The following is a 24983-nucleotide window of genomic DNA, read 5'->3' on the forward strand; positions in this document are numbered from 1 at the left end:
TAATTATTTTTGAGAAAGAGAGACAAAGCCCAAGCACAGGAGGAGCACAGAAAGGAGACACAGAATCCGAAGCAGGCTCCAGACTCTGAGCTGTCAGCACAGAGCCCAACACGGGGCTCAAACCCATGAACTGTGAGATCATGACCTGAGCTGAAATCAGATGCTCAACCCACTGAGCCACCCAGGCACCCCTCCCTGCCCCAATTTTAAGTGTTTGTGACACTAATCTTTTTTTGTTTTGTGCTTGTTTTTAAAAAAAAAGACAATGGATTTTTTTCTTTCAAAATCTAATGTTCTTTTGTTTTTGTGTTGGACAGTATTTCTTCCTTCTTATGGAAAAGCAGATATTCTTGGTCTTCTAATTTTTTTGAGTTTGATTCTTATTTCCCTTAAGTTAGGGTCAGTATCGATGTCTGTTCTATTCAGATTATCTTTCTGTCTCTTGTAAGCATACAGTTTTTTCTATTTTTAGGGCACCTGGCTCGCTCAGTCAGAAGAGCATGTGACTCTTGGATCTCAGGATTTTTAGTTCAAGCCCCACACTGGGTACAGAGATTACTTAAAATCTTTAGGGGTGACTGGGTGGCTCAGTCAGTTAAGCGTCCAACTCAGGATCTCACAGTTTATAGGATCAAGCCCCGCATTGGGCTCCACACCGGCAGCACCAAGCCTGCTTAGGATTCTCTCTCCCCGCCCTCTCTCTCTGTCCCTCCCCTGATTCTGATTGCTCCCTCTCTAAAATAAAGCAACTTTAAAATAAAATAAAATCTGGGGTGCCTGGGTGGCTCAGTTGGTTAAGCATCTAACTTGGCTCAGGTCATAATCTCACAGTCTGTGAGTTCAAGGCCCACATTGGGCTCTGTGCTGAAAGCTTGGAGCCTGGAACCTGCTTTGGATTCTCTATGTCCCTCTCTCTGCCCTTCCCCTGCTCGAGCTCTGTCTCTCAAAAATAAATAAATAAACATTGAAATAAATAAATAAAATTAAATAAAATCTTTAAGAAAGAAAAAGAAGGAACTATACCATTTTCTCCCCATTATCACTTTCTGACTATGACAATGATCAGCATGCATACCGAGACTACATTTCATGGGGAAAAAAAACCAGAACACTTTTGGCATTAGGCTTGGCATTAATTGAAATATCATTATTTTAACAAGTACAAAACCATTCTTATTGTTTCTTCTCTAGGTAAGCTACTTGAAAGCCAATTAATTATGAAATAAATACGTATTTATACGTTCCTAAGCAAAAGTAAACTCTCTTGTTGCATATGCATGATGTAGTTTAATACCAGTCTGAATGGGGCTTGTAGCTTAGGTACAAGATAAAACTTATAACTCCTTAAAACAAAAACACATCTTTACAGTATTTAAAGAATGTTAGAAAATCTTATGATACTCTATTTTATCAGTGTCAGAGTTAAGATTATCCTCATATTTCCTAATATAAGAAAGATATGCTAAAATACCTGTGTGGCTGTAATTCGAGTACATGGGTTAAATAAAAATAAGCCTTGTATGAGATCTAACAAGTCGTCTCCTGCTGCAATGAAGATGTGTTGTAACGGGATTCCAGGAAAACTCTTAAATGTCACGAAATCTGGAAGACTACACATGTCCTGTAAAAATATTTATAATTCAAACTTAAGGACTGAAAGTCATATACATCTCAAATGAACTAAAACTGTCAAATGATCTATCTAGAAAATTCCAAGAAATCTATTTAAAAACTCCTAAAATTACTGAGTAAAGCAAGGTTAGAGGATACAGGATAAAGACACAAAAATCGATTGTGGTTCTATATACTGGTAACAAACGTGGATACTGAAATTTAAAATGCCATTTAGAATAATTCAAAAAGAATAATCAAATACATGAAAATCTAACAAAACACATAGGACACTTAAACTAAAAGCTACATAACTGAGGTGCCTGCCTGGTTTAGTTGGTGGAGTGCTCAACTCTTGATCTTACAACAGAGTTCTAAGTTCGAGATGCAAGTTGGGTGTAGAAACTAATTAAAAATAAAATCTTAAAAAAAAAAAATGATGAGGCCTGTCCTATTCATGGATTTGGAGATTCAATTTTGTAAGGATGAGAATTCTCCTCAAAATGATATATGGAGTTGAAGGGAATTCTTACCAAAATTCTGACAAAATCACTTTAGATTATTCTAAAATGTATGTGGGAAGGCAAAAGAACTGTCATAGCTATAACAAGTTTGAAAAACAACAAAAGTGGAGGAATCAATCTACCTGATTTCAACACTTAATGCATAGCTACTTTAATTAAGACTGTGGCATTAAGCAGAAGGACAGGTATAGATCAAAGGAACACAAGACAGAACCCAGAAACAGATCCCCACAAATATGCCCAACTGATTGTTTTGATATATTGTCTTATTTTATTCAAATAATAAACCAAATATAAACAGATATTAAAGACTGGTCTTTAAACATTCTAGTCAACAATGCCATGCTTGCCTATGATCTCAAAGACATAAAACTATATCCACACATCAGTGGTCACCAAAACATTCAGCCTGTGAGGCTGTTTGAGAACTCTTTTGACTATTTTTTCCAAGCTCTGAGTAACTCCAGGAATCTAAGCAGGGATAAGAGGAACCAGCTCAATCTTGGCATACTGCCCAAATGTGGCCAATCGAGCTTTAAGTGTCCACCAGCACCTGGGCCTTCTCCAGGTTACCAACAAATTAGTCCATGGTTCCAGGATGGAAAGTCCACTGCCCCAGACAGCTGCTGAGTCTACCCAACTGACTTTTTTTTTTTTTTTTAATGTTTATTTTTGAGAGAGAGACAATGTAAGCAGGGGAGGGACAGAGAGAGAGAGGGAGACACAGAATCCGAAGCAGGCTCCAGGCTCTGAGCTGTCAGCACAGAGCCCGACTTGAACCCATGAAGTGGGAGATCATGACCCGAGCCAAAGTCGGGGCTGTGAACCGACTGAGCTATCCAGGCGCCAACTGATTTTTGACAACAATGCAAAGCAATTCGATGGAAAGATAGTCTTTTCAACAAATGGTGCTAAACCAACTGGACCATACACAGGCCAAAAAAAAAAAAAAAGACCTTTGATCAAAGTCTCACACCTCATACAAAAATTAACTCAAAAAGGATCACATACTGAAATGACAAATGTAAAACTATAAAACTATTTATAGTTTTAACTTTTTTTATAGTTTTGTTGAAAAATCTCTGAGACAGGCAAAGAGTTCTTTAACTTGACATCAAAACAAGGATTTGTAAAAGGACAAACTGATAAAATAGATTTCATCAGAATTAAAAACCAAACAATCCAATCACAAAATGGGGACCTGGCTGACTCAGTGGGTAGAGCATGTGACTCTTGATTTCAGGATGGTGAGTGAGTTCGAGCCCTATGTTAGGTACAAAGATTACTTTAAAAAATCTTAAAATACAATTCATTAAAAAAATGGGAAAAAAACATGAAGAGACACTTAACTAAAGATATACAGATGGCCAATAAGCACATGAAAACATATCCAACACCATCAGTTATTAGGGAAATAATTAAAATCACAATGAACTGTCACTACACAACCATCAGAACACTTGAAATAAAAAAGTGACAACACCAAATGCTGGAGAGGATGCAGAGAAAATGGGTTACTCATTTATGGCTGGTAAGAATATAAAATGGTACAGCCAGTCTGAAAAACAAATTAGCAGTTTTTAAAATTAACTACACAGCTACCATAGAGCTCAGCAACTGCTCTCCTGAGCATTTAATCTAGAGAAATAAAGGCTTATCTTTATACAAAAAAAACCCCACAAAAAACAAAAAACAAAAACAAACAAAACCCTACACATAATGTTTATAGGAGCTTTATTTTTAACAGCCCCAACTGGAAACAACGAAGGAGTGAATGGTTAAACACTGTGGTACATACATACCATTCAGCAATAAAAATGAACTAATTACTGATATATACAACCTGGATGAATCTCCAAAGAATTATGCTGAATGTGAAAAAAGGCAAACCTAAAAAGTTACATAGTATGCGATTCTAGTTCTATTCTGGAAATGACAAAGTTACAGAAGGGAGAGCAGATTAGTGATTGCCAGGGATTAAAGAGGGAGGGGGAATGGAAGGAAAGCAGGTATGGCTAAAAAAGGGCAACATAAAGGATCTTTGTGGTGACGCCCCTGTATGTTAATCCTATCAACGTCAGCATGCTGGTCATGATATTGTACTAACTGTGTACGAACCTGGGTAAAGAGTTCAGGAATATCTCAATTATCTCTTACAACTAAAATCTACAATCATCTCAAAATAAGTATAATTTTCAAAAATCTAAGGAAAATACCAGTAAAGCAGTTACTGTTTAGCAAATCATGTCTGGGGCGCCTGGGGGGCTCAGGTGTTAACCACTTCAGGTGAGGTCTTGATCTCACAGCTCTTGAGTTCGAGCCCCACGCTGGGCTCTGTGCTGTCAGCTCAGAGCCCGGAGCCTGCTTCTGCATCTTCCTCTCTGTCCCTCCCCTACTTGCACTCTGTCTCTGTCTTGCTCTCAAAAATAAATAAACATTAAAACAATTAAAAAAAAAAAAAGACAAAAAATCATGTCTAACAGGGGAAAAAAGAAAATCATGTCTAAGAGAAAAGTACTGTACAGAGTAACATGAACATGGCTCTGGAGTCAGACAGATCCACAGTGCACTCCTAGCTCTGACACTGTGTGGCCTTGGGTAAGTAAGTTATTTATCCTCACTAAACCTCACTTGTCTCAAATAAACTGGGACTAACAGTACCTACTTCATAGGATTGTTGGGAAAATGACATATAATTTATGAAAAGCCTGTCATGATGGCATATAATGTGTTTAATAAATGATAGCTACTAAAGCATGTTTTACAATGAGTACATATAGCAAACTTTCAATTAGAAAGTTGAGGAAGTAACAGCACAAAAAAAACTCCTTACACTAAATTTCAGCTTCAGATAATTTTATCAGTTTTAACCAGAAGGCAGAGCCTGATTAAAATTTATCTTTTGTAGTAGTTATTTATCCTCCAGGAGATGGGGCTATAACAGGAAGGAAAATCTAAAGGTTTACAGTTTTAATTTAAGAATAGTCAAGTGAGATTATCTTACTAAACTATGATATATATAATTTAGCAACTTAAATTGGTGTAAATTTTACTCACGACTTAAGATTTCTTTTTTGTAGACAATATAATGGATTAAAAATATGCACAATACTGAGACATCTTAACTGTTAGTGAAAATTCTACAAATACACCCTAAATCCACCAAGATGCTGATGAACAAACATGAATACCCATTAAAATAAAATATGCAGCTATTAAAAATAGAATAAAAAAGAAAAAGGTCAGGTATAAACATTAAGTAAAAAGATCAAGTTGGTGGCAAAAAGTTTATATGGCATGATCCTATTTTTATTAAAGAAAAGATAAAATATGTAATTGTGTAAGTATATGTTTATGTATGTATCTTCACAGCAAGACGTTCCACCAAACTGACAGTGATTAACCCTGGGATGGAGGAAGGGCAACATGTACGTGGGAAGCTGGATACCATACCACAATTTTAACTTTCTACTTGGTATAAATTTTGCAGAGTATATATTACTAGTAAATTAAGACGTGAATACATTTCTTTAAGAAATACGTACATGACAACAACATATAGAATCCTAACTACATTAAAGAACATGTATGAAGGCTTACAGGCCACTGTTCCTCAGTTGGTGTGCCCAAAGTTTCAAATATTCTTGTTAGTTGATCAAGATCTGAATCTCCTGGCAAAAAAGGAACCTGAAAGAGAGCAAGACACAGGTATTTCAAGGTGTTTTGTAATAGTTACACAAATAATACTGTAAACTTAATAAGAAAAACTAAACTGTAACAAAAATCAAAATATAGTTTGAGGTGTACTGGATATGGCATTATGTCCTACACTGCCAACCAAGTAAACAGTACCATCCTGCTCATTTTATTCACTCTTTAATAATCACCATGTACATGATCTCACAGTTCATGGGACCGAGCCCCACTTCGAGCTCTGTGCTGGCAGCTCAGAGCCTGCTTGGGATTCTCTCTTTTTGCTACTCCCTCGCTCATGTGCACTCTCCCTATCTCTGTCCCTCTCAATAAATAAATAAACATTAAAAAAAACAAACAAACACCATGTAATAGGCACTGTGCTAATTAATTAAGCCCTAGGTATTTCAAGAAGGGAACAAGACAGTCCTCACTCTCCTATGGGGTAGATGTGGGGAATGCTGGTAATACAAATAAGGGGGTCTTTACAAGATGATGTTTTCAGTGAGAGTACAGGATTCTAGCCCACACAGAATAGCACCTAACCCACTTTAGCTATGTCAAGGAAGGCATCCTAGAGGAAGCAGCAGTGAAAGCTGAAAGATGAAAAAAGAGTCAGAGGAAAAGTCTAAAATGGAGGAAAACTATTCTAGCTAAAGTGAAGGAGAGCAAAGGCTGACAGGCAGGCAGAACATATTTACATTACAATCTAATTTAAATAACATCTTGGCATGCTAATTCTCTGAAGAGGTATAATGATGAACTTTAAAAGGTAAGTGATTACAAGTTAAAAATTAGAAGCTGATAAATAATTAAAATCCTTGCTATATATAGACACTACTTTCCAATTCATTCTCAAACATCTGTGTAAATATACAGAAAAGTAAAAAAGAATTTACTGTGAATAACAGGCCTTTCACAGTTAAACGCCTTCAAAAGTTTATAAACTCACTGAAAAGACCAGATTAAGTACCAGGTCTCCAACACTTCTACTACTGTGGACCACTACCAATTGCCCCCAACACTGCCAAAAAAGCATTTAACTCTGCCAGTTATCAATTTACTCGAGCTCACCCTTTTTGCCTTCTCTGAGAAAATAGATGTAGGTCTTTAACTATTGTCCTTTTGGGGGCTCCTGGGTGGCTCAGTCAGTTAAGCATCTGACTCTGGCTCAGGTCCTGATTCACAGTTCATGAGCTCAAGCCCTGCTTCAAGTGAGCCCTGCTTCTTTCTCTCCCTCCTTCTCTCTGACCCTCATGGGATTCTCTCTCTCTCCCTCTCTCTGCCCCTCACCCATTTGTGCCCTCTCTCTCTAAAAAAAAAACACAAAAAACAAAAATGTATTTTTCTTTTGCCAGCTGAAGCTCTGACAATGGAGGCTGCTGGAGGAATATTATAGGAAGAAGACTTTTGCTTCCCAGTTCCAGCTCGCTGGCCCAGCACACCCCCTGCAGTACTCTGAGCTTCTCTAGCAACAGGTTCCTGCCACTGTGGGCAGTTTCTTCATTGCCCAATGCACAGAGCAGCTTCCTTCTAGAGAGGGTTGAGTAGCAGAGTGCCTCCAGAAAACCTCCCCTGAACAGCTTTCCTCCACATGCAAAAGAAAAGATTTCCAACAAGTTCTGCCAACACAGCTCCACGGCAACTTCTATGTCATCCAGTGAGACACAGTGTGTGCCCTTTTCATTTTTTTTTTTTAATGTTTTATTTTTGAAGGAGAGAGGGAGACAGAGCATGAGCGGGGGAGGAGCAGAGAGAGAGGCAGACAGAATTCGAAGCAGGCTCCAGGCTCTAAGCTGTCAGCACAGAGCCCGATGCGGGGCTCGAACCCACAAACTGTGAGATCATGACCTGAGCTGAAGCCGGATGCTCAACCGACTGAGCCACCCAGGCGCCCCTAGTGTGTGACCTTTTCAACAAGGTCTAGATCTCAGTCCTTGGGTCCTCTATCTCAGTCCTAGGGTGGTTGCTCCTTCTGTGTGCTATTCCTACATTCTTCAGAATTCAGAGTAACTTTCTATTAGTCAACCTTCATTATTCAAATTTCTTATAACTAATTCTTTATATTAAACTTCCCTCTTTAAATTAATGTGTGGTTTCTTTTTTCTGACTGGATCCAGATTTAATACAACTCCTATGTATAACATTGCACTATTATATATATGAAATGTGTACCCAGAAAAAGAAACTTGAACTTATATTAAATAACGTTTTGCAAGTATTTTTAGGCATGCTAACATTTTCTTCTCATACCTCAAAATATTATCTCCTACTTTGCAGACTAATGATGTAAAAACTGTACTCAAGGGACACTCGTCATTATAGCCTTAGTTTCATGGGCAAGCTGGCACTTTAATTATATTTTCTAAGAATGAGTGTTTAGGTATGATGTAAAGTATTTTTTTAAGTTTATTTTTGAGAGATACAGAGTGCATGGGCATGTATGTGCATGTGCAAAAGACAGCAGGGGAAGGGCAGAGAAAGAGAGAAAGAGGGAGAGAGGGAGAGAGGGAGAGAGGGAGAGAGGGCTTAACTGAATGAGCCACCTAGGTGCCCTTATATTTTTTTAAGTATTTATTTAAAGTAATCTCAGGGCGCCTGGGGGGCTCAGTCGGTTAAGCAACCAACTTCAGCTCAGGTCATGATCTCGCAGTTTGTGAGTTGGAGCCCTGAGTCAGGCTCTGTGCTGACAGCTCAGAGCCTGGAGCCCATTTCTGATTCTGTGTCTCCCTCTCTCTCTCTACCCCTCCCCCACTCACGCTCTCCTTTTCCTTCAAAAATAAACTTAAAAAAAATTTTTTTTAAATGTAATCTCTACACCCAATGTGGGGCTCAAACTCATGACCTTGAGATCAAGAGTCGTCGCAAGCTCCTCCAATAAGTCCAGCCAGATACCCCATGATGTGAAAATTTTAAATCATAATGGGCTACCTAATGTGTGAACTTTGGATGTCAATTTGAATAAACTATAAAAGACATTTATGATAAAAAGTGGGAAATCTGAACACAGGGTACTGATTTATCCTTTTTTCCTCCCAGATTTCTGGGATTTGTGGCCTAACAAGTATGGTGTGAGAGAATAATAAAATAAAGCTGGTCATGTGTTCAAAGCTGGTGAAGCTGGCTAAAGGAAGAGTTGCTTTGGAACTAGAACTGGAAACATTTTCTTTTGTATTATTAATACATACACTGTGCTCAAATATTATTAATAGACTCAGAATAAAAATTATGAGTCTTTGACCCATCATCCCAATTTATTACTAAATAACTTTTGTTCAGTGCCAACTTAGTATTAAATTTCCCTTCTTGTACAATAATTTGGTTTCCCTAGGGGCGCCTGGCTGGCTCAGTGGGTTAGGCAACTGACTCTGGATTTTTTTAGCTCAGTTCATAATTTCACAGTCATGGGATCAAGCCCCAAGTCAAGCTTCTCACTGAGCGTGGAGCCTGCTTGGGATTCTCTCTCTCCCCCTCTCTCTCTGACCCTTCCCTGCTCGTGCGCACACATGCTCTCTCTGAAAATAACTAAACTTGAAAAAAATAGCAACTTAGTTTTTCTAGAGGTAAGGATTTCTTATCCCCCCTCACTTCAACTTTTCCCACTGTTTTCCTATGGCAACTTAGTTTGTACCGAAGGATAAGATTCCAGTTATTCAATAAAATTTCTATATGATCAAATCTATCAAAATCCATCAGTTCCATTTTTTTCCCCAGGGACTGCCCTGCTGAATCTCTCATCCCACCTGCTACAATCTGGACTCACCAGGCCTGATACACATCTGTTTCCTCAGAACTTCTTTTCACTATTAAATGGGGAATTCTATTCATCCTTTTCTGTTCAACCTCATGCTCCCTGGATCCCACTTCTTCTTGATTTACTCATGTAACAGTAGAGCATATCTACCAATAAATTCCCAAGAAAGGAAGTAGATATAAAATTTTTAGTGTAATAAATTGTATTTATTCTCAGAGCAAACTCAAAATACAAACGGTAACAGAATTCTATGCTGAAAACCATTTTCCAGAATGCATGAGTGGTTCAGTCAGTTAAGTGTCCAACTTTTGATTTCAGTTCAGGTCATGATCTCACACTTAGTGTCGAGCCCCTTGTTAGACTCTGTGCTGAGCCTGCTTAGCATTCTCTCTCTCTCCCACCCCACCCACATCCTCCACCCTGCTCACACTCCCTCTCAAAATAAACACACACAAAAAAAGAAAATCATTTTCTTTCACAATGTGTTCTATAGTCTTCCAGATTTCAACGTTGCTGTTGAGAAATCGGACACTCTTTTCTGTCACTCTCTTCCCTAATCCTCATTATGGTTTCTGTGTAACCTTTGTTTTCCCTCTCTATGGAAATAAAATCTTTGTCTTCTACTCTGGCACTCATAAATTTCATAATGTGCCTTGGCATGGGTCTTAAATATTGTTTTTTGTTTTGTTTTGTTTTCTGAGAGAGGTAACAAGTGAGTGAGGGTACAAAGAGAGGGAGAGAAAGAGAATCCTACGAGGGGCAGACAGAGAGAGAGAGACAAAGAGAGAGACAAGTGGGATCGAGCTCCCCCAGAGTGTGACCTGAATTCAGGAACCTCGAGATCATGACCTGAGCCGAAGTCAGATGCTTAACCGACTGAGTCAGCCAGGCAACCGGGTCTTTTTTCATTCACTGTGCAGGGTCTTTTTGGAACTTTGAGTCAATTCACACCTATCAATGCTGGATTGTTTTCTTGTGAATTTCCTATCCTACATTTACTTTGTTCTTTTTTGCTATATTCTAGGATCAATCCTGGATCACTCTGCTAATTTTCTCTTTTGGTTTTACATGATGAAAGAATTCTTGAGCATACTTTTCCAGTCTTTCCACTGTTATTGTTTGCTTTTACCTTATTTGAAACGGTTCAAGTATCCCTTATTCTTACATTGTTCCCTTAGGAAGAGTATCATGTTCTTGTTTTACAGATATAGTACTATCCTCTTAGTTCTCTGATGATGTGGGGGTGGAGGGTTAATTTTCTTCTGATACCTTTTTCCCAAGTTTCTTTTTGGTTAGTCTGTCTTTCTAGCTGGATGTTTTCATCAAATATCTGGAAATCCTTGGTAACTATGTGGTAGTCACTGGCTAACCATTCATATTTAAAGGTAAGGTAATAAAAACTCCTGGGCTTTCTCTAAAAAGAATGGGTGGGATGTTTAATGCCAGTTATCTGTGGGTCTATCCTCTGGGACCATTCAGTTCTTCCAGTAAAGGATCTTCTGATCTTTTGCCTGGATTAAAGAGTTACTACAGGTTATTACAAAAGCTATGAGGGTTCTGGGAGCTAAGCAGGGGACTAAATTGAAGGTTTTACTGTTCAGTATATGACTTTCATGTAATTTGTATGTTTTCACCCTAGCAACTCACCCACATCCTCCACTATGACTAAGGACAGCTACGTGTGGAGACTTGTGTTTAAATTTCTTTAGACAAACCTATCTCTAGTGGAGGGATAAGTTAGGTGTAAGTCTGGATGGAGGAAGGGAAGTGACCTGGCTGTGTTGGAGACCTTGGTATTAATTGTTCCATATGTAAGTTTCTCAACCAACCCCAGTTTTTAGTCTGACACTTCATTATTGCCATCAATGATCACAAGTGCTTCTCACTAAGCCACTTCAGGATTCTGTGTGTTAAGCGCATACTGCCTCCAGCTGGCATCTTTTTCTGATAATTTCTAGCCTTTCTTCATTTCTGTTTTCACATCTTCTGGCATAGTGTTATGGGCATCTATCTCCTAGTTTCAAACATGGCATTTAAATATATTTTTAGAGATCATTTATAAGCGGGGGTGTTGCCCTGCCATCTCAAAAATCTTTAAGATATAATTACCACTTTATTTTGAAAATGTCTTCCCTATATTAAACATCAAAGCAATTTGACTAAGAAATGCACTGTCATGGAGCACCTGGGTGGCTCAGTTGGTTAAGCGTCCAACTTTGGCTCAGGTCATGATCTCACGGTTGTGGGTTCAAGTCCCATGTTGGGCTCTGTGTTGACAGCTTAGAACCTGGAATCTGCTTCGGATTCTGTGTCTCCCTCTCTCTACCTCCCCCACTTGCACCTGTCTCTCTCAAAAATAAACAGGGGTGCCTGGGTGGCTCAGTCAGATGAGTGCCTGACTGCAACTCGGGTCATGATCTCACGGTTCGTGAGTTCGAGCCCCGAGTCGTGCTCTGTGCTTATGGCTCAAACCCTGGAACCTGCTTCTGATTCTGTCTTCCTCTCTCTCTGCCTCTTTCCCGCTCACACTTTGGCTTGCTCTCTCTCAAAAATAAAAATAAAGGCGCCTGGGTGGCGCAGTCGGTTAAGCGTCCGACTTCAGCCAGGTCACGATCTCGCAGTCCGTGAGTTCGAGCCCCACGTCAGGCTCTGGGCTGATGGCTCGGAACCTGGAGCCTGTTTCCGATTCTGTGTCTCCCTCTCTCTCTGCCCCTCCCCCGTTCATGCTCTGTCTCTCTCTGTCCCAAAAATAAATAAAAAACGTTGAAAAAAAAATTTAAAAAAATAAAAATAAAAATAAATAAATAAATAAAATAAAGAAAGAAAACATTAAAAAAATAAACATGTTAAAAAAAAAAAAAGAAATGCACTGTCATGTCTGAGCAGGTAGTGGGTCCAGTATGTAACCCACAACAATGTTTTTTTTTTTTTCTAGTCATGAATAACTCCTTCTGGTTTTCATTTAGTAATTTCAATGGCTATATTTAATACTATGTATAATACACATAAGTCCATATCAGGGCTCTTATCCAATCTCGTTCTTAATAGCTAATAGTCTTAACCAATTTTCATTTGCTAAATATGGAATTTGGGCTAGTGAGTCATCCATATTTAGTTAACACAACTGTATAATGTTCAGATAATATATCTACATATTACAAACACAAACATTAAGCCTGTGCTTCTTACTGTTTTTTCCTGTTCTAAAACACCTTCTTAGAGGATACCAAAATTTCACCAACACACAATTGTGACTAAGTATGTGAATGAAATCTTTTTAGTTTTAGGAAAAAGAATCAAATTAATCCTAAAAAGAAGAGAGATGCTGACTCCAAGAGTACTAAGATTAAGGAAACCAAGAGGGACATCCCTCTGGTTCTTTTCAATTTGATGCCATTCATGAAATCTTTTATTCATTTTATTTTTTTAAATGTTTATTTTTGAGAGACAGAGAGAGAGACAGAGAGAGAGAGAGAGAGAGAGAGAGAGAGAGACAGAGCGTGAGTGGGAGAGCAACAGAGAGAGTGGGAGACACAGAATCTGAAGTAGGCTCCAGGCTCTGAGCTGTCAGCCCAGAGCCTGATGTGGGGCTCTAACCCACAAACCATGAGATCATGACCTGAGCCAAAGTTGGATGCTTAACCAACTGAGCCACCCAGGCGCCCCATGAAATCTCTTCTTAAATTGAGTTCATATTCATTAAAAAAAAAAAATTATAATGGAGAAATTTATTTTTTCTTTCTCATGTCTTTATAGGGAGGCAGGGATCATAAACCAAATATTAGAAGACTGGCAATGTTTTAATGCAATAGACATAATCAACAATATAGTTCTTGAATAACTAGCACACTTTAGCCTCTAGCACTTTGTATACCAATGAGTCTATGCAAAACCAACTGATGAAAACTGTGGTCTGAGCTAATACAGCTCAAATGAAGTATTAGAATGACAGAGTGAAGCCAACAGGTCTGGATCCTGACCATTTAAATGAAACAAAAGAAGAGCAGGCAATAATTGGTTGATTAACCTTTGTAACACCATATTATCCCTAGAGAAGGCTTTAATACAGGCCTGAAAGATGCTCAGTGTCCTTACGTAAGGCATAAAATGTTCTTCCCAAACTACAGACTTCTTTATAAACTAAAATGATATCCTTGAAACTATCTAGATCAGATATAAGACAGTTGCTCACTAGTTAATATCTCAGCTTAGATTTTCTATTAATCATTGTCTCAAAATATGATTATGAAAAAGAACATACGAAGATCATAAATTAAATGTGTTCTTTTTCATTTAATAATCACAGAGGATGTTAAGACCGCAGATCAATTTGCTTCTAAAATGATTTAAACAGGAGTGCCTGGGTGGCTCAGCCGGTTAAGTCTCTGACTTGGGCTCAGGTCATGATCTCATAATTTTTGAGTTCGAGCCCCACACTGGGCCCTGTGCTGACAGCTCAGAGCCTGGAGCCTGCTTTGGATTCTATGTCGCCCTCTCTCTCTGCCCTTCCCCCACATGCACTCTTTCTCTCTCTCTCAAAAATACAGTTAAAAACAATAAATAAAACGATTTAAACAATACTGACTACTTTGGTTGGACATAGCTTATTTATTGTTTATAAAATATAATATAAAGAAAACAACACTTTAAAAAAGGCTGAATGCTGATAACAGCAAATCTTTTGAACTAAACTGCATTCAATTGTTTGGATGGCAGGATCTCACCACAGATTCAGAACTGTGTGGACAGCAATTCCATGAATATATTTTTTTAATTTTTTTAATGTTTACTTATTTTTGAGAGAGAAAGAGCGTTAAGTGGGGGAGGGGCAAAGACAGAGGGAGACACAGAACCCGAAGCAGGCTCCAGGCTCTGAGCTGTCAGCACAGAGCCCGATGCGGGGCTCAAACTCACAAACTGTGAGATCATGACCTGAGCCAAAGTAGGATGTTTAACCAACTGAGCCACCCACGCATCCCAATTCCATGAACATTTTTAAATGAGCACAGAAGAATTTAAAATAGAAAACATTTGAAAAATAGCAAAATAGGAAACATTTTTCTTCAATTGTGCAGGACTAAAGTATGGCAAAATGGTACAGTTCTTCCATCAACTGGAACCATTAATTTCTTCATAACCTTCAAGCAACAAGGCCAATGGCTAATAAAACTCCAACTGTGATTCCAACCAGGTCCACAATTTCTAATCTATTTATTTATTTAAACTATTTTTGTATTTATTTTTTTAGTGTTTATTTATTTTGAGAGAGAGAGAAAGAGACAGAGACAGAGAGCACAGGAGGGGTAGAGAGAGAGAGAGAGAGAGAGAGAGAGGGAGCTAGAGAACCCCAAGCAGGCTCAGCACTGTCAGTGCAGAGCCCAATGCAAGGCTCAATCCCTAAACCGTAAGATCATGACCTGAGCCAAAACCAAAAGTCGGATGCTTAATCAACTGAGTTACCCATGCGCACCTATTTATTTTAATTTCAATTAGTTAACAGACAGTGTAATATTGGTTTCAGGAGTAGAATTCCTCACTTACAACACCCAGTGCACATCACAAGTGCCCTCCTTAATACCCATCTCCTATCTAGCCCATTCCCCACCCATCTTCCTCCATCAACCCTCAGTTTGTTCTCTATCATTAAGAGTCTCTTGTTAACCTGTTCACTCTTAACTGCTATCTCTCTCTACTTACTTTCTGAATGGAATGATAAATCATAATAATAGGGGCCAAGGAATTCTGGCTTTATCTTGGTAATGAATGAACTGTTTGGGGGAACTAAATGATCCTCAAATGTAAATTTCTGGTAAATTCTTTGTTTTTGTGGGTAGCAGAGCCAGCTGATCCACAAGACCCATTACTAGCACACGGATTACTATTCATCTTCAAATCTAAATGTGTGAGGGTTTCTTCTGCAAGCACCCAGAGGAATGAGCTTCTCAAAATGATGCATATAACTCACACTAAACTAAGAAAGATATTTAAGAAGTCAACTTTGCAGGGTATTTGGGTGGCTTAGTTGGTTAAGTGTCTGACTTCATCTCAGGTCATGATCTCATGGTTCGTGAATTCAAGTTTTGCATTGGGTGAGCTCGAGTCCAGCTTCAGGTAAAAACACGAGTTCTGCTTCAGGTGAGCTCTGCTTCTCCTTCTCTCTCTCTCACCCCGCTTCAGGTGACCCCCTTTCTCTCTCTTTCTCTGCCCCTCGTAGGAATGTCTCTTGCTCTCTTGCACCCCCTCTCTCTCAAAAACAAATAAACAACTAAACAGTAACTGGTGTATAGAAGCTGTTTTCTGTGTTCAAGAAACTAAAAAGCTGTATTTTTGTGCCTTGGGTTTACATTTCTTTAAATACGTATCACTTGAAAACAGTTGGAATATCTGGAATATAAGGAGGAAAAAACTCTCAGCTTCAGAAGGACTCCCCAATATTCCTTTGCTGTCATCATTCAGAAAGGCTAAACCCAACTTTATAGCTAAAGAAAAGTTTCTCATGCACCATCTTTGTCTCCATCAGGGTAGGAGATGATGTCTTGTTTTAAGATGGTCTCGGTTGAGAGGAATGCTATAGGACCAACATGTCTGCTTTGTTTGAAGAGAACTAAAATAATCTTCTCACACAAGGTTTAGTTATATAGTGCAGCTGCAGTGGCTGGTTTTATACATCTCTTAAAGTATAATTTTAAACAGCCCCAAACTAAAAATGTCCCAGGACTACAAAAGTTCATCCTAACACATTTAGTTACTGCAGAGATATTACCATATTATGGCCTAACGAAGATTATAGTTGTATTTCAGAACATAGAAATGACCTATAATAAAACCTTCATTGTCCTAAATGAGAGATCTTCTCATCTCACATCAACATTAACAAAAGGCTACATTGGGGAAGATGGCTTTTTTTTTTAACTGGTCGGTTTGTAGGCTTTTTATTATAAGAATGGTGCTCCTCTTCGAGAATTATCAATGGGAAGATAATCTTACCCAAGTTATAAGAATACTGATTACAGTACCGTACTGTATACATCAATCCTAGACTTACCCTTAGAAGCAACTCTGCCAATATACAGCCGACAGCCCACATGTCCACACCTACACCATACATTCTAGCTCCAAATAGTAACTCGGGGGCCCGATACCACCTGAAGAACAAAAAGAAATATTGTTAAGTTTTGTTTTGTTTGTTTATTTATTTATGAATGAGACAGAGAGAGAGCATGAACAGGGGAGGGACAGAGACAGAGGAAGACACAGAATCTAAAGCAGGCTCTAGGCCCTGAGCTGTCAGCACAGAGCCTGACACAGGGCTTGAACCCACAGAGCACGAGATCATGACCTGAGCCAAGTCAGACATTTAACCAACTGAACCGCCCAGGTACCCCAGAAATATTTTAATTTTAAAATGAATTTTAAGATAATTTAAAATGAAATTATTAAAGTATTTCTTGGAGAAAACTCCTCAGCGAAACATCATCCCACTGATGAAATTCATGTTTACAGATATAACTCAAGAAAAACTGGCTGTAAAACCAATCAGTTCCATACTGGAAATTAAACACATCCTTGGTCCATTCACTCTTCCACTCTTAGATGACTGACACCTTCTTTCTCCTGAAACTTTCAATACCATCTTTCCCCTAAGCCTATAATCCTACTTCCAACTTCACTGAAAAAAATTCAAGTAATGGGAAAGAAATTGTTTATTCAAAAGAAAAAAAAATTTTCTACAGATTCACCTATAGTCATTTGTATTCACACAACCTGCCTTTCCATCTGTAACTACAGCTAAATCATCCCAGACTGTTTTTTTTTTGTTTTGTTTTGAAATGTTTATTTATTCTTTTTTTTAAATGTTTATTTTATTTTTGAGAGAGAGAGAGAGAGAGGCAGAGCACGATCAGGGGAGGGGCAGAGAGAGGGAGGGAGACACAGAATCTGAAGCAGGCTCCAGGATCTGAGCTGTCAGCACAGAGCCCGACAAGAGGCTCGAACTCAAGAGCTGTGAGATCATGACCTGAGCCAAAACTGGACGCTCAACCGAATGAGCCACCCAGATGCCCCTATTCTGGACTATTTTAAAGCCAGTATCTCAACTGTGGGTACGAGAGACCTTGCTCTCTTGCTTATTTTTTTTTCTTCTTTTTTTTAACATTTATTTATTTTTGAGAGAGAGAGAGAGAGAGAGAGAGAGAGAGAGAGAGAGAAAACATGAGTGGGGAGGGGCAGAGAGAGAGGGAGACACAGAATCTGAAGCAGGCTCCAGGCTGTCAGCACAGAGCCCGATGCAGGTCTCGAACTCACAAACGGTGAGATCATGACCTGAGCCGAAGTCAGCCGCTCGGCTGACTGAGCCACCCAGGCGCCCCTCTCTTGCTTATTTTAAAGAATACTGAAATTCTCTCCATTTTCTCCCACATCAACGTTTTCTTCTTCACTAGACTTTTACCAATAATGTACAAACAACATTATTTCTTCAGTCTGAAGAAATAAACTAAAAAACAAAGTGACAACAAAAAATTCTCTGGGCCCTACCTCCTCCAATAGCTGTCTCCACATTCTCTAGTTATTCTGAAAAGCTGTCTGTTCTTATGGTCTCCAATTCCTACTCTCTTATCCTTTCTTTTTTTTTTTTTTTTTTTTAATGTTTTATTTATTTTTAAGAGAGAGAGTACAAGAGAGGGAAAGGCAGAGAGCGAGGGAGACACAGAATCCACAAAGCAGGCTCCAGGCTCCAAGCTGTCAGCACAGAGCCCAACGTGGGGCTCAAATCCACAAATAATGAGATTATGACCTAAGCCAAAGCCAGACACTTAACCAACTGAGCCACTCACACCCAGGCTGCCCCATACTTTCTTATCCTTTTAAACCCTTTCACAGAGGAAATTTCAGATCCTTAAAATAGACTTGGAAATTAACAAATGACGTCCTGACTAGAATTATAAAATCTGTCCCTATCTATTTCATTTGATTTTTTTTAGTTTTTATACATAAAAAGTATAAAACATGAGTACTAAAAACATGAAAACTCCAGTTATCAATGTACTGCTTTAGAGAATTTTTTTCATACTGAATGATTTAAAACATGAAATCACTTAATGACCTATAAAATAAACACAACCCCCTCCCCCCCCATCAGGTAAATATGTAAAAAAAATAGCCACTACAGTTCCAGCCAACCTAACTAAAATGTAGAAGTGGTATAAATTAGTCCCAAAACTTGTTAGGTAAATGTCTGAAAACAGACTTAATCGAACTCCATTTGAAAAAATGGCTGTATTTTTTTCATTGTGGTTAAATGTAAAGAGGTCCATGTTTTTAGCAAAACACCACAATTCCTGAACTCTGCCGAGATATATCAAAGAAGCCAAATGATGCTCATTTGTGATTAATATCCTATACAACAAGGGGCACCTGGCTGGCTCAGTCGGCAGAGATAGGACTCTCAATCTCAGGGTCATGAGTTCAAGCCCACGTTGGGCCCACGGAGAACTTGTTTAAAAAAAAAAAAAAAAAAAGGGGCGCCTGGGTGGCGCAGTCGGTTAAGCGTCCGACTTCAGCCAGGTCACGATCTCGCGGTCCGTGAGTTCGAGCCCCGCATCGGGCTCTGGGCTGATGGCTCGGAGCCTGGAGCCTGTTTCCGATTCTGTGTCTCCCTCTCTCTCTGCCCCTCCCCCGTTCATGCTCTGTCTCTGTCTGTCCCAAAAATAAATAAAAAACATTAAAAAAAAAATTAAAAAAAAAAAAAAAAATCCCACACAACGTAAGTTTTCAGTATTTTAAAAAATTCTTACCTGGTTACAACCTGATGTGTATATGCTCTATTGGGGCTCCCAAATGATTTGGCCAGGCCAAAATCTGCCAGTTTTAGAACTCCATTTTCATCCAGCAACAAGTTATTTGGTTTTAGATCCTGTACATGGAGGTTTTAAATAAATACATAAGCAGGGCACAAGAGAATATTATAACAATACACTTAGTTGGCTTAACTTTAAACTTTGTAATAACAGGGTAAACCCCAAATTTAAATAATAATCAATATTTTTCTCACTGATATAAAATCCTACCAAAGAAAAATTAAGATCGGTTATATTACTTTGGTGAGACCTTGGATCACTGAGCTTCAATTTACCTACAAGGTTGCTGTGAACAGCCTAGTGTAATGACTATGAACTCAACAAAGAGTTGCTGCCATCTGAACTTTGGTAAATAAAAACATTGTGCATTTAGAGAGGATGAGGAATATATCCTTCAAAATCTATACTATAAGGATATTAGCAATAACCTCAAAGGGATCCCAAGTTTAGGATATGAGGATTACTGACTACAAATTATATATTCTCAGCTATTTATCTAAACAGAATATCTAAGAACATCTACCTATTAGATAATCAGTCTTGTTTCAATAGCTGGATGTTTCTAACAATGACTCAACTATTTCAGAAATTTTATTACTTCATAGATTTTTAGAGTTCTTAGAAATTTTGTTTTTCTAAAACAATTTTAGGATTATATAATTTAATCCAGATTCTCACTGTATTTTTTTTTTTCTGTCACAACAATACAGCACAAAGAACACTGGAGTTAACCCAAACATCTAGATTCTAATACTCTGTCAGTTACCAGCTACTGACCTTGAAAAAATACATATAACCTTGGTCAGGTGACTTAGCAACTTAGCTCTTCATCTATGAAAAAAATGAACTGGGCCTCTTCCATTTTTAAATTTCACATAGTATTTTAGAATCCTCATAGCACCACCTCCTGGAACAACTGAAGGGAACACAGAGGAAGAAGGTGGGATAAAATGGGGTCCAGCTACATTTTTAACAATTTACATATTCAGACCATTTATGTAATAATTGGCTACATAAACCTTGACTAAAATATAAAGAATCAATCATACTTGGTTAAAAACCTTACCCTATGTAGAATCCAATGTTGATGTAAATATTCTAACCCTTGAAGAGTCATTAACATGTAGGCTTTGATGTGTGATGGTGTCAGCACTAGACTATTATCCTTTATTATCACCTGCAAAGCCGGTATATAATACACAATTATTCGAAATAAATTATATCACATAAAATCATTTACAGACATAAAATCAATTTATCCATTCTACAGAACAATCTCAAGAAAGACTGCCTAACTCTCCTTAGGAAGCACTATCAGAATTTCAAGTTACATGGTTAGGAAAAATATCTCTTCTGGTGCTTTCTCTCCTCCTGTTCTGTTTAAAAGATTTCACTATGTCACTAATAGTGAACATCTGTTGTTTTACTTGCCCCAGGATGTACAGCCCCTTCTGATAACAGCATTCATCATTTGTTTGAATGTAAAACAGGACTGACCACTACCTGTGGCCTCTAGAGCTAGATACAAGACCCAGGCACAGGCAACCACCAAACTGAAGCCTGTTATCCAGGACACTGGTTTAGGGATGGACATGTGATCCTAGACAAGCTAATTAAAGAGGCCAAGTACTTCTGCTAGAATGAAAAAGGACAAAGTACCTTCTCTTTCTTCAGAGATTAATAAACTCTAAGGATCTGAGCCTGAAGTGCCTGAGCCACTATATTGAGAAATTAGGCACTATATTGAGAAGGAAGGCAACAAAGTAGAAAATAGAGCTAAGTTAAAGTCCAAGACTGAGTTCTGATGGCATTATTTGTGAACTGTACTTAAAGACAGTTTATTCCTAGATTTTTAAGTTATACTAGCTAAAAATACCCATTTTATTTTTTTAGAAATCAGATTTGGATAAAAGGTATCCAAACTGGCAAGAAGAAATAACTTTCATTGTTTGCAGATGACATAATACTATATATAGAAAACCCTAAAGATTCACATAGTATTTAAAGAACTACTAGAGAGCCTAAATGTCCATCAACTGATGAATGGATAAAGAAATTGTGGTTTATATACACAATGGAGTACTACATGGCAATGAGAAAGAATGAAATATGGCCCTTTGCAGCAATGTGGATGGAACTGGAGAGTGTGATGCTAAGTGAAATAAGCCATACAGAGAAAGACAGATACCATATGTTTTCACTCTTATGTGGATCCTGAGAAACTTAACAGAAACCCATGGGGGAGGGAAAGGAAAAAAAAAAAAGAGGTTAGAGTGGGAGAGAGCCAAAGCATAAGAGACTCTTAAAAACTGAGAACAAACTGAGGGCTGATGAGGGGTGGGAGGGAGGGGCGGGTAGGTGATGGGTATTGAGGAGGGCACCTGTTGGGATGAGCACTGGGTGTTGTATGGAAACCAATTTGACAATAAATTACATATATTGAAAAAAATAAAATATATTGAAAATATATTGAAAAAAAATAAAAATAAAGAACTACTAGAACTGATAAGTGAATTCGGGAAAGTGGCAGGATACAAAATCAATATAGAGAAATCTGTTGCATATCTAAACACTAATATGGAAGTAGCAGAAAGAAAAATTAAGAGAACAATCCCATTTGCAAAAACAAAAAAAGAAATCAGATTCAGGTAAAATATGCCCCTTTTGGTGCATAGTTCCATGAGTTTTAACAAACATATCCAGTTGTGTAATCACTACCATAATCAAGATAAGAGTTCTATAACCCTCACTCCCACCCCCAGTTGCCTCAGGCCCCACTGTACCCAGTACTTCCCTCCACTCCAATCCTGGCCACAACTGATCCAATTTCTATTCCTTTAGTTTTGCCTTTGCCATAATATCACATAAATAGAATCATATAATACACAGCCTTTCGAACCTGGGTTCTTTCATTTAGTACAATGCATTTGAGATTTCTCTATACTGTTGCTTAATTGAGTAGTTAATGTCTTTTTATTCCCGAAAAGTATTCCATTATAGATATACCACAGTTTGTTTATATATTCACTAGACAAAAGTGAGTACTGGATTGTTTCCAATTTGGGCAATAATGAATAAAGCTAAACATCTGTGTACCAACTGATTTCTGTGTAGACAGGTTTTTGTTTCTCTTGAATGCCTAGCAGTGGTATTGCGAGATCGTACTTTATGTGTGTATTTAACTGTTTAAGAAACTGCCAAACTATTTTCCAAACTGGCTGTGTACCATTTTGCATTCTCACCAGCAGCATATGAGACTTTCAGTTGTTCAACATCCCTGGATTGTCAATTTTTGAGATTCAATTAATATTAAGAAAAACCGTAACATTTTAATTTCTCAAAAACAAAAATTTGGCTTTCAAAAAGATGATATTCTGTAATAATATGGAAATTCTGAAAGACCTGATACTCATTTATCTAAAAATAATGTCAATAAGGTATAGGGAACTTGGTCAACAAAAATGCTTTGAAATCCAAATCTCTGTATCTAACACTGGGAATATGGCTAAATGACTCAAAAGATCTTTCACTTAAGAATACTCGGGCACCCGGGTGGCTTAGTCAATTAAGCATCCAACTTTGGCTCAGGTCATGATCTTGAGGTCTGTGAGTTTGAGCCCTGTGTCGGATTCTGCACTAACAGTGTAGAGCCTGGAGCCAGCTTTGGATTCTGTGTATCCTTCTCTCTGCCCCTCCCCCACTCACACTCTGTCTCTGTCTCTCTGTGTCTCAAAAATAAATAAACATTAAAAGAAAAAAAAAAAAGAGTACATTCACATTTAGGGGTGCCTGGGTGGCTTAGTCAATTAAGCGTCTGATTTCTGATTGTGACTTAGGTCATGATCTCACAGTTGTGAGACTGAGCCCCGAGTAGATACGCTTTCAGCTGGCTCTGGAGCCCACTTGAGATTCTCTATCTCCCTCTCCATCTGACTCTACCCTGTGTGCTCAAACACAAATGCTCTCTCTCTCTGTCATTCTGGTGGGGGCGGGGGAGTACATTCACATTTCAACAAAATTAAGCATTCCTTTGACTAACAGTATCTTTAAACATAGAAAATAAACATTTAGGTTCTCTTTTGATTTAGAGAGAAAAAGAATTTCTCTACGAATCTTAATCTTACCTCCAGATCAGTTTCCATAAAATCAAAGACAAGGCTAATATTAGATTTATGTCCAAACGCATCAAGGAGCTGCAAAGCAGTATTAAAAAAAAAGATCAAAATCTGATTCTCTATTAAATACTTGAAAATTATACCAACGAAAGTAGTTTCAAAAAATTTAAACTAGCATTGGACTGCTGATATTTCCCTGTTAAATTTGAATTATTTTATTAAATTTGACATTTATCCTTTTTTCCCCCCTAGGAATTAGTACTTTGAAGCACAAAAATACTAAACTTTAGTGTTTTTAAAAAGTCACTAGGAGTCCCTGCGTGGCTCAGTTGGTTAAGTGTCTGATTCTTTTAAATTTTTTTTTTTTTCAACGTTTTTTATTTATTTTTGGGACAGAGAGAGACAGAGCATGAACGGGGGAGGGGCAGAGAGAGAGGGAGACACAGAATCGGAAACAGGCTCCAGGCTCCGAGCCATCAGCCCAGAGCCTGACGTGGGGCTCGAACTCACGGACCGCGAGATCGTGACCTGGCTGAAGTCGGACGCTTAACCGACTGCGCCACCCAGGCGCCCCTAAGTGTCTGATTCTTGATTTCAGCTCAGATCATGATTTCAGGGTCATGAGATCCAGCCTCGCATCAGGTTCTGTGCTGAGCATGGAGCCTGCTTGAGAATGTCTATCTACCCCTCTCCTGCTCACATGCTCTCTCTCTCTCTAATAAATAAACAAACATTTTTAAAAAGTCACTAACTACTTAAATTCTCCTCCAAAATTTTCAGTTATAATTAAGAAATCATTAATGAAAATCTCACCTCAGTCTCTTATTCAGAAAAATTACCACGCTCAGTATTTAAGAAAATCCTATAAATAGCAGTAGCAGCTATAATTCATTATATGCCATCTCTATGCCAGGCACTATTTTCCAGGTAATTTGCACACATTCAATAAATTAACTAGTCTCGCAACAACCCTATGAGGTAGAAATTATGGCACAGAGTTGTAGGGAGCTTACTCAAGCTTATGCATGTTAGAGCTCTCTAGGCTTCAAAATAATTTTTGACAAAATTAAATTTATTTCATCAGTTGTACGGTTTTAAAGACACTGCCTCCAGTTCAATTAGAACAAAAAATACATTTCGGCATGATAAACTTTTAAGCTTTTTTACAAGGCTCACCTAAAACAACTCATCTTGCTGAGCCTTCAATCAACAACTACCACATTCAGAAATGGCAGGGTCCCATATCCCAGAAACAACGTAGATCATACTCACACCAATTATATTAGGATGACTTAGCTCCTGTAATAATTTTATCTCTCTTAAGGCTGTTCTATTTATACCTATATAAAAAAGCAGAGCAAAATGTGAAAAGCAATTCTGAAGCCTCATATCTTCTTACAAACATATTTTTTGGGGAAAGGTTAGTCTT

General features: G+C 38.2%; 1 protein-coding gene across 11 annotated transcripts in view; it reads right to left on the bottom strand.

The window, feature by feature from the left end:
* Positions 1-24983, bottom strand: part of CDK7 (cyclin dependent kinase 7) — a 93048-nt gene that overhangs the window by 58109 nt on the left and 9956 nt on the right. For 9 of the 11 annotated variants that reach the window (XM_058730445.1, XM_058730460.1, XM_058730491.1 and 6 more), the window contains exons 4-10: positions 24827-24894; positions 23564-23632; positions 20506-20616; positions 19377-19495; positions 16628-16727; positions 5736-5822; positions 1472-1621 (exon numbers count right to left, since the gene is read on the bottom strand). In XM_058730445.1, the coding sequence (XP_058586428.1) occupies positions 1472-1621; positions 5736-5822; positions 16628-16727; positions 19377-19495; positions 20506-20616; positions 23564-23632; positions 24827-24894 (704 nt within the window). The remainder of the gene's footprint in view (positions 1-1471; positions 1622-5735; positions 5823-16627; positions 16728-19376; positions 19496-20505; positions 20617-23563; positions 23633-24826; positions 24895-24983) is intronic. The other 2 variants (XM_058730498.1, XM_058730506.1) reach the window with 2 other exon arrangements.

This window comes from Neofelis nebulosa, chromosome 1, assembly GCF_028018385.1.
Source record: "Neofelis nebulosa isolate mNeoNeb1 chromosome 1, mNeoNeb1.pri, whole genome shotgun sequence".
NCBI lineage: Eukaryota > Metazoa > Chordata > Mammalia > Carnivora > Felidae > Neofelis > Neofelis nebulosa.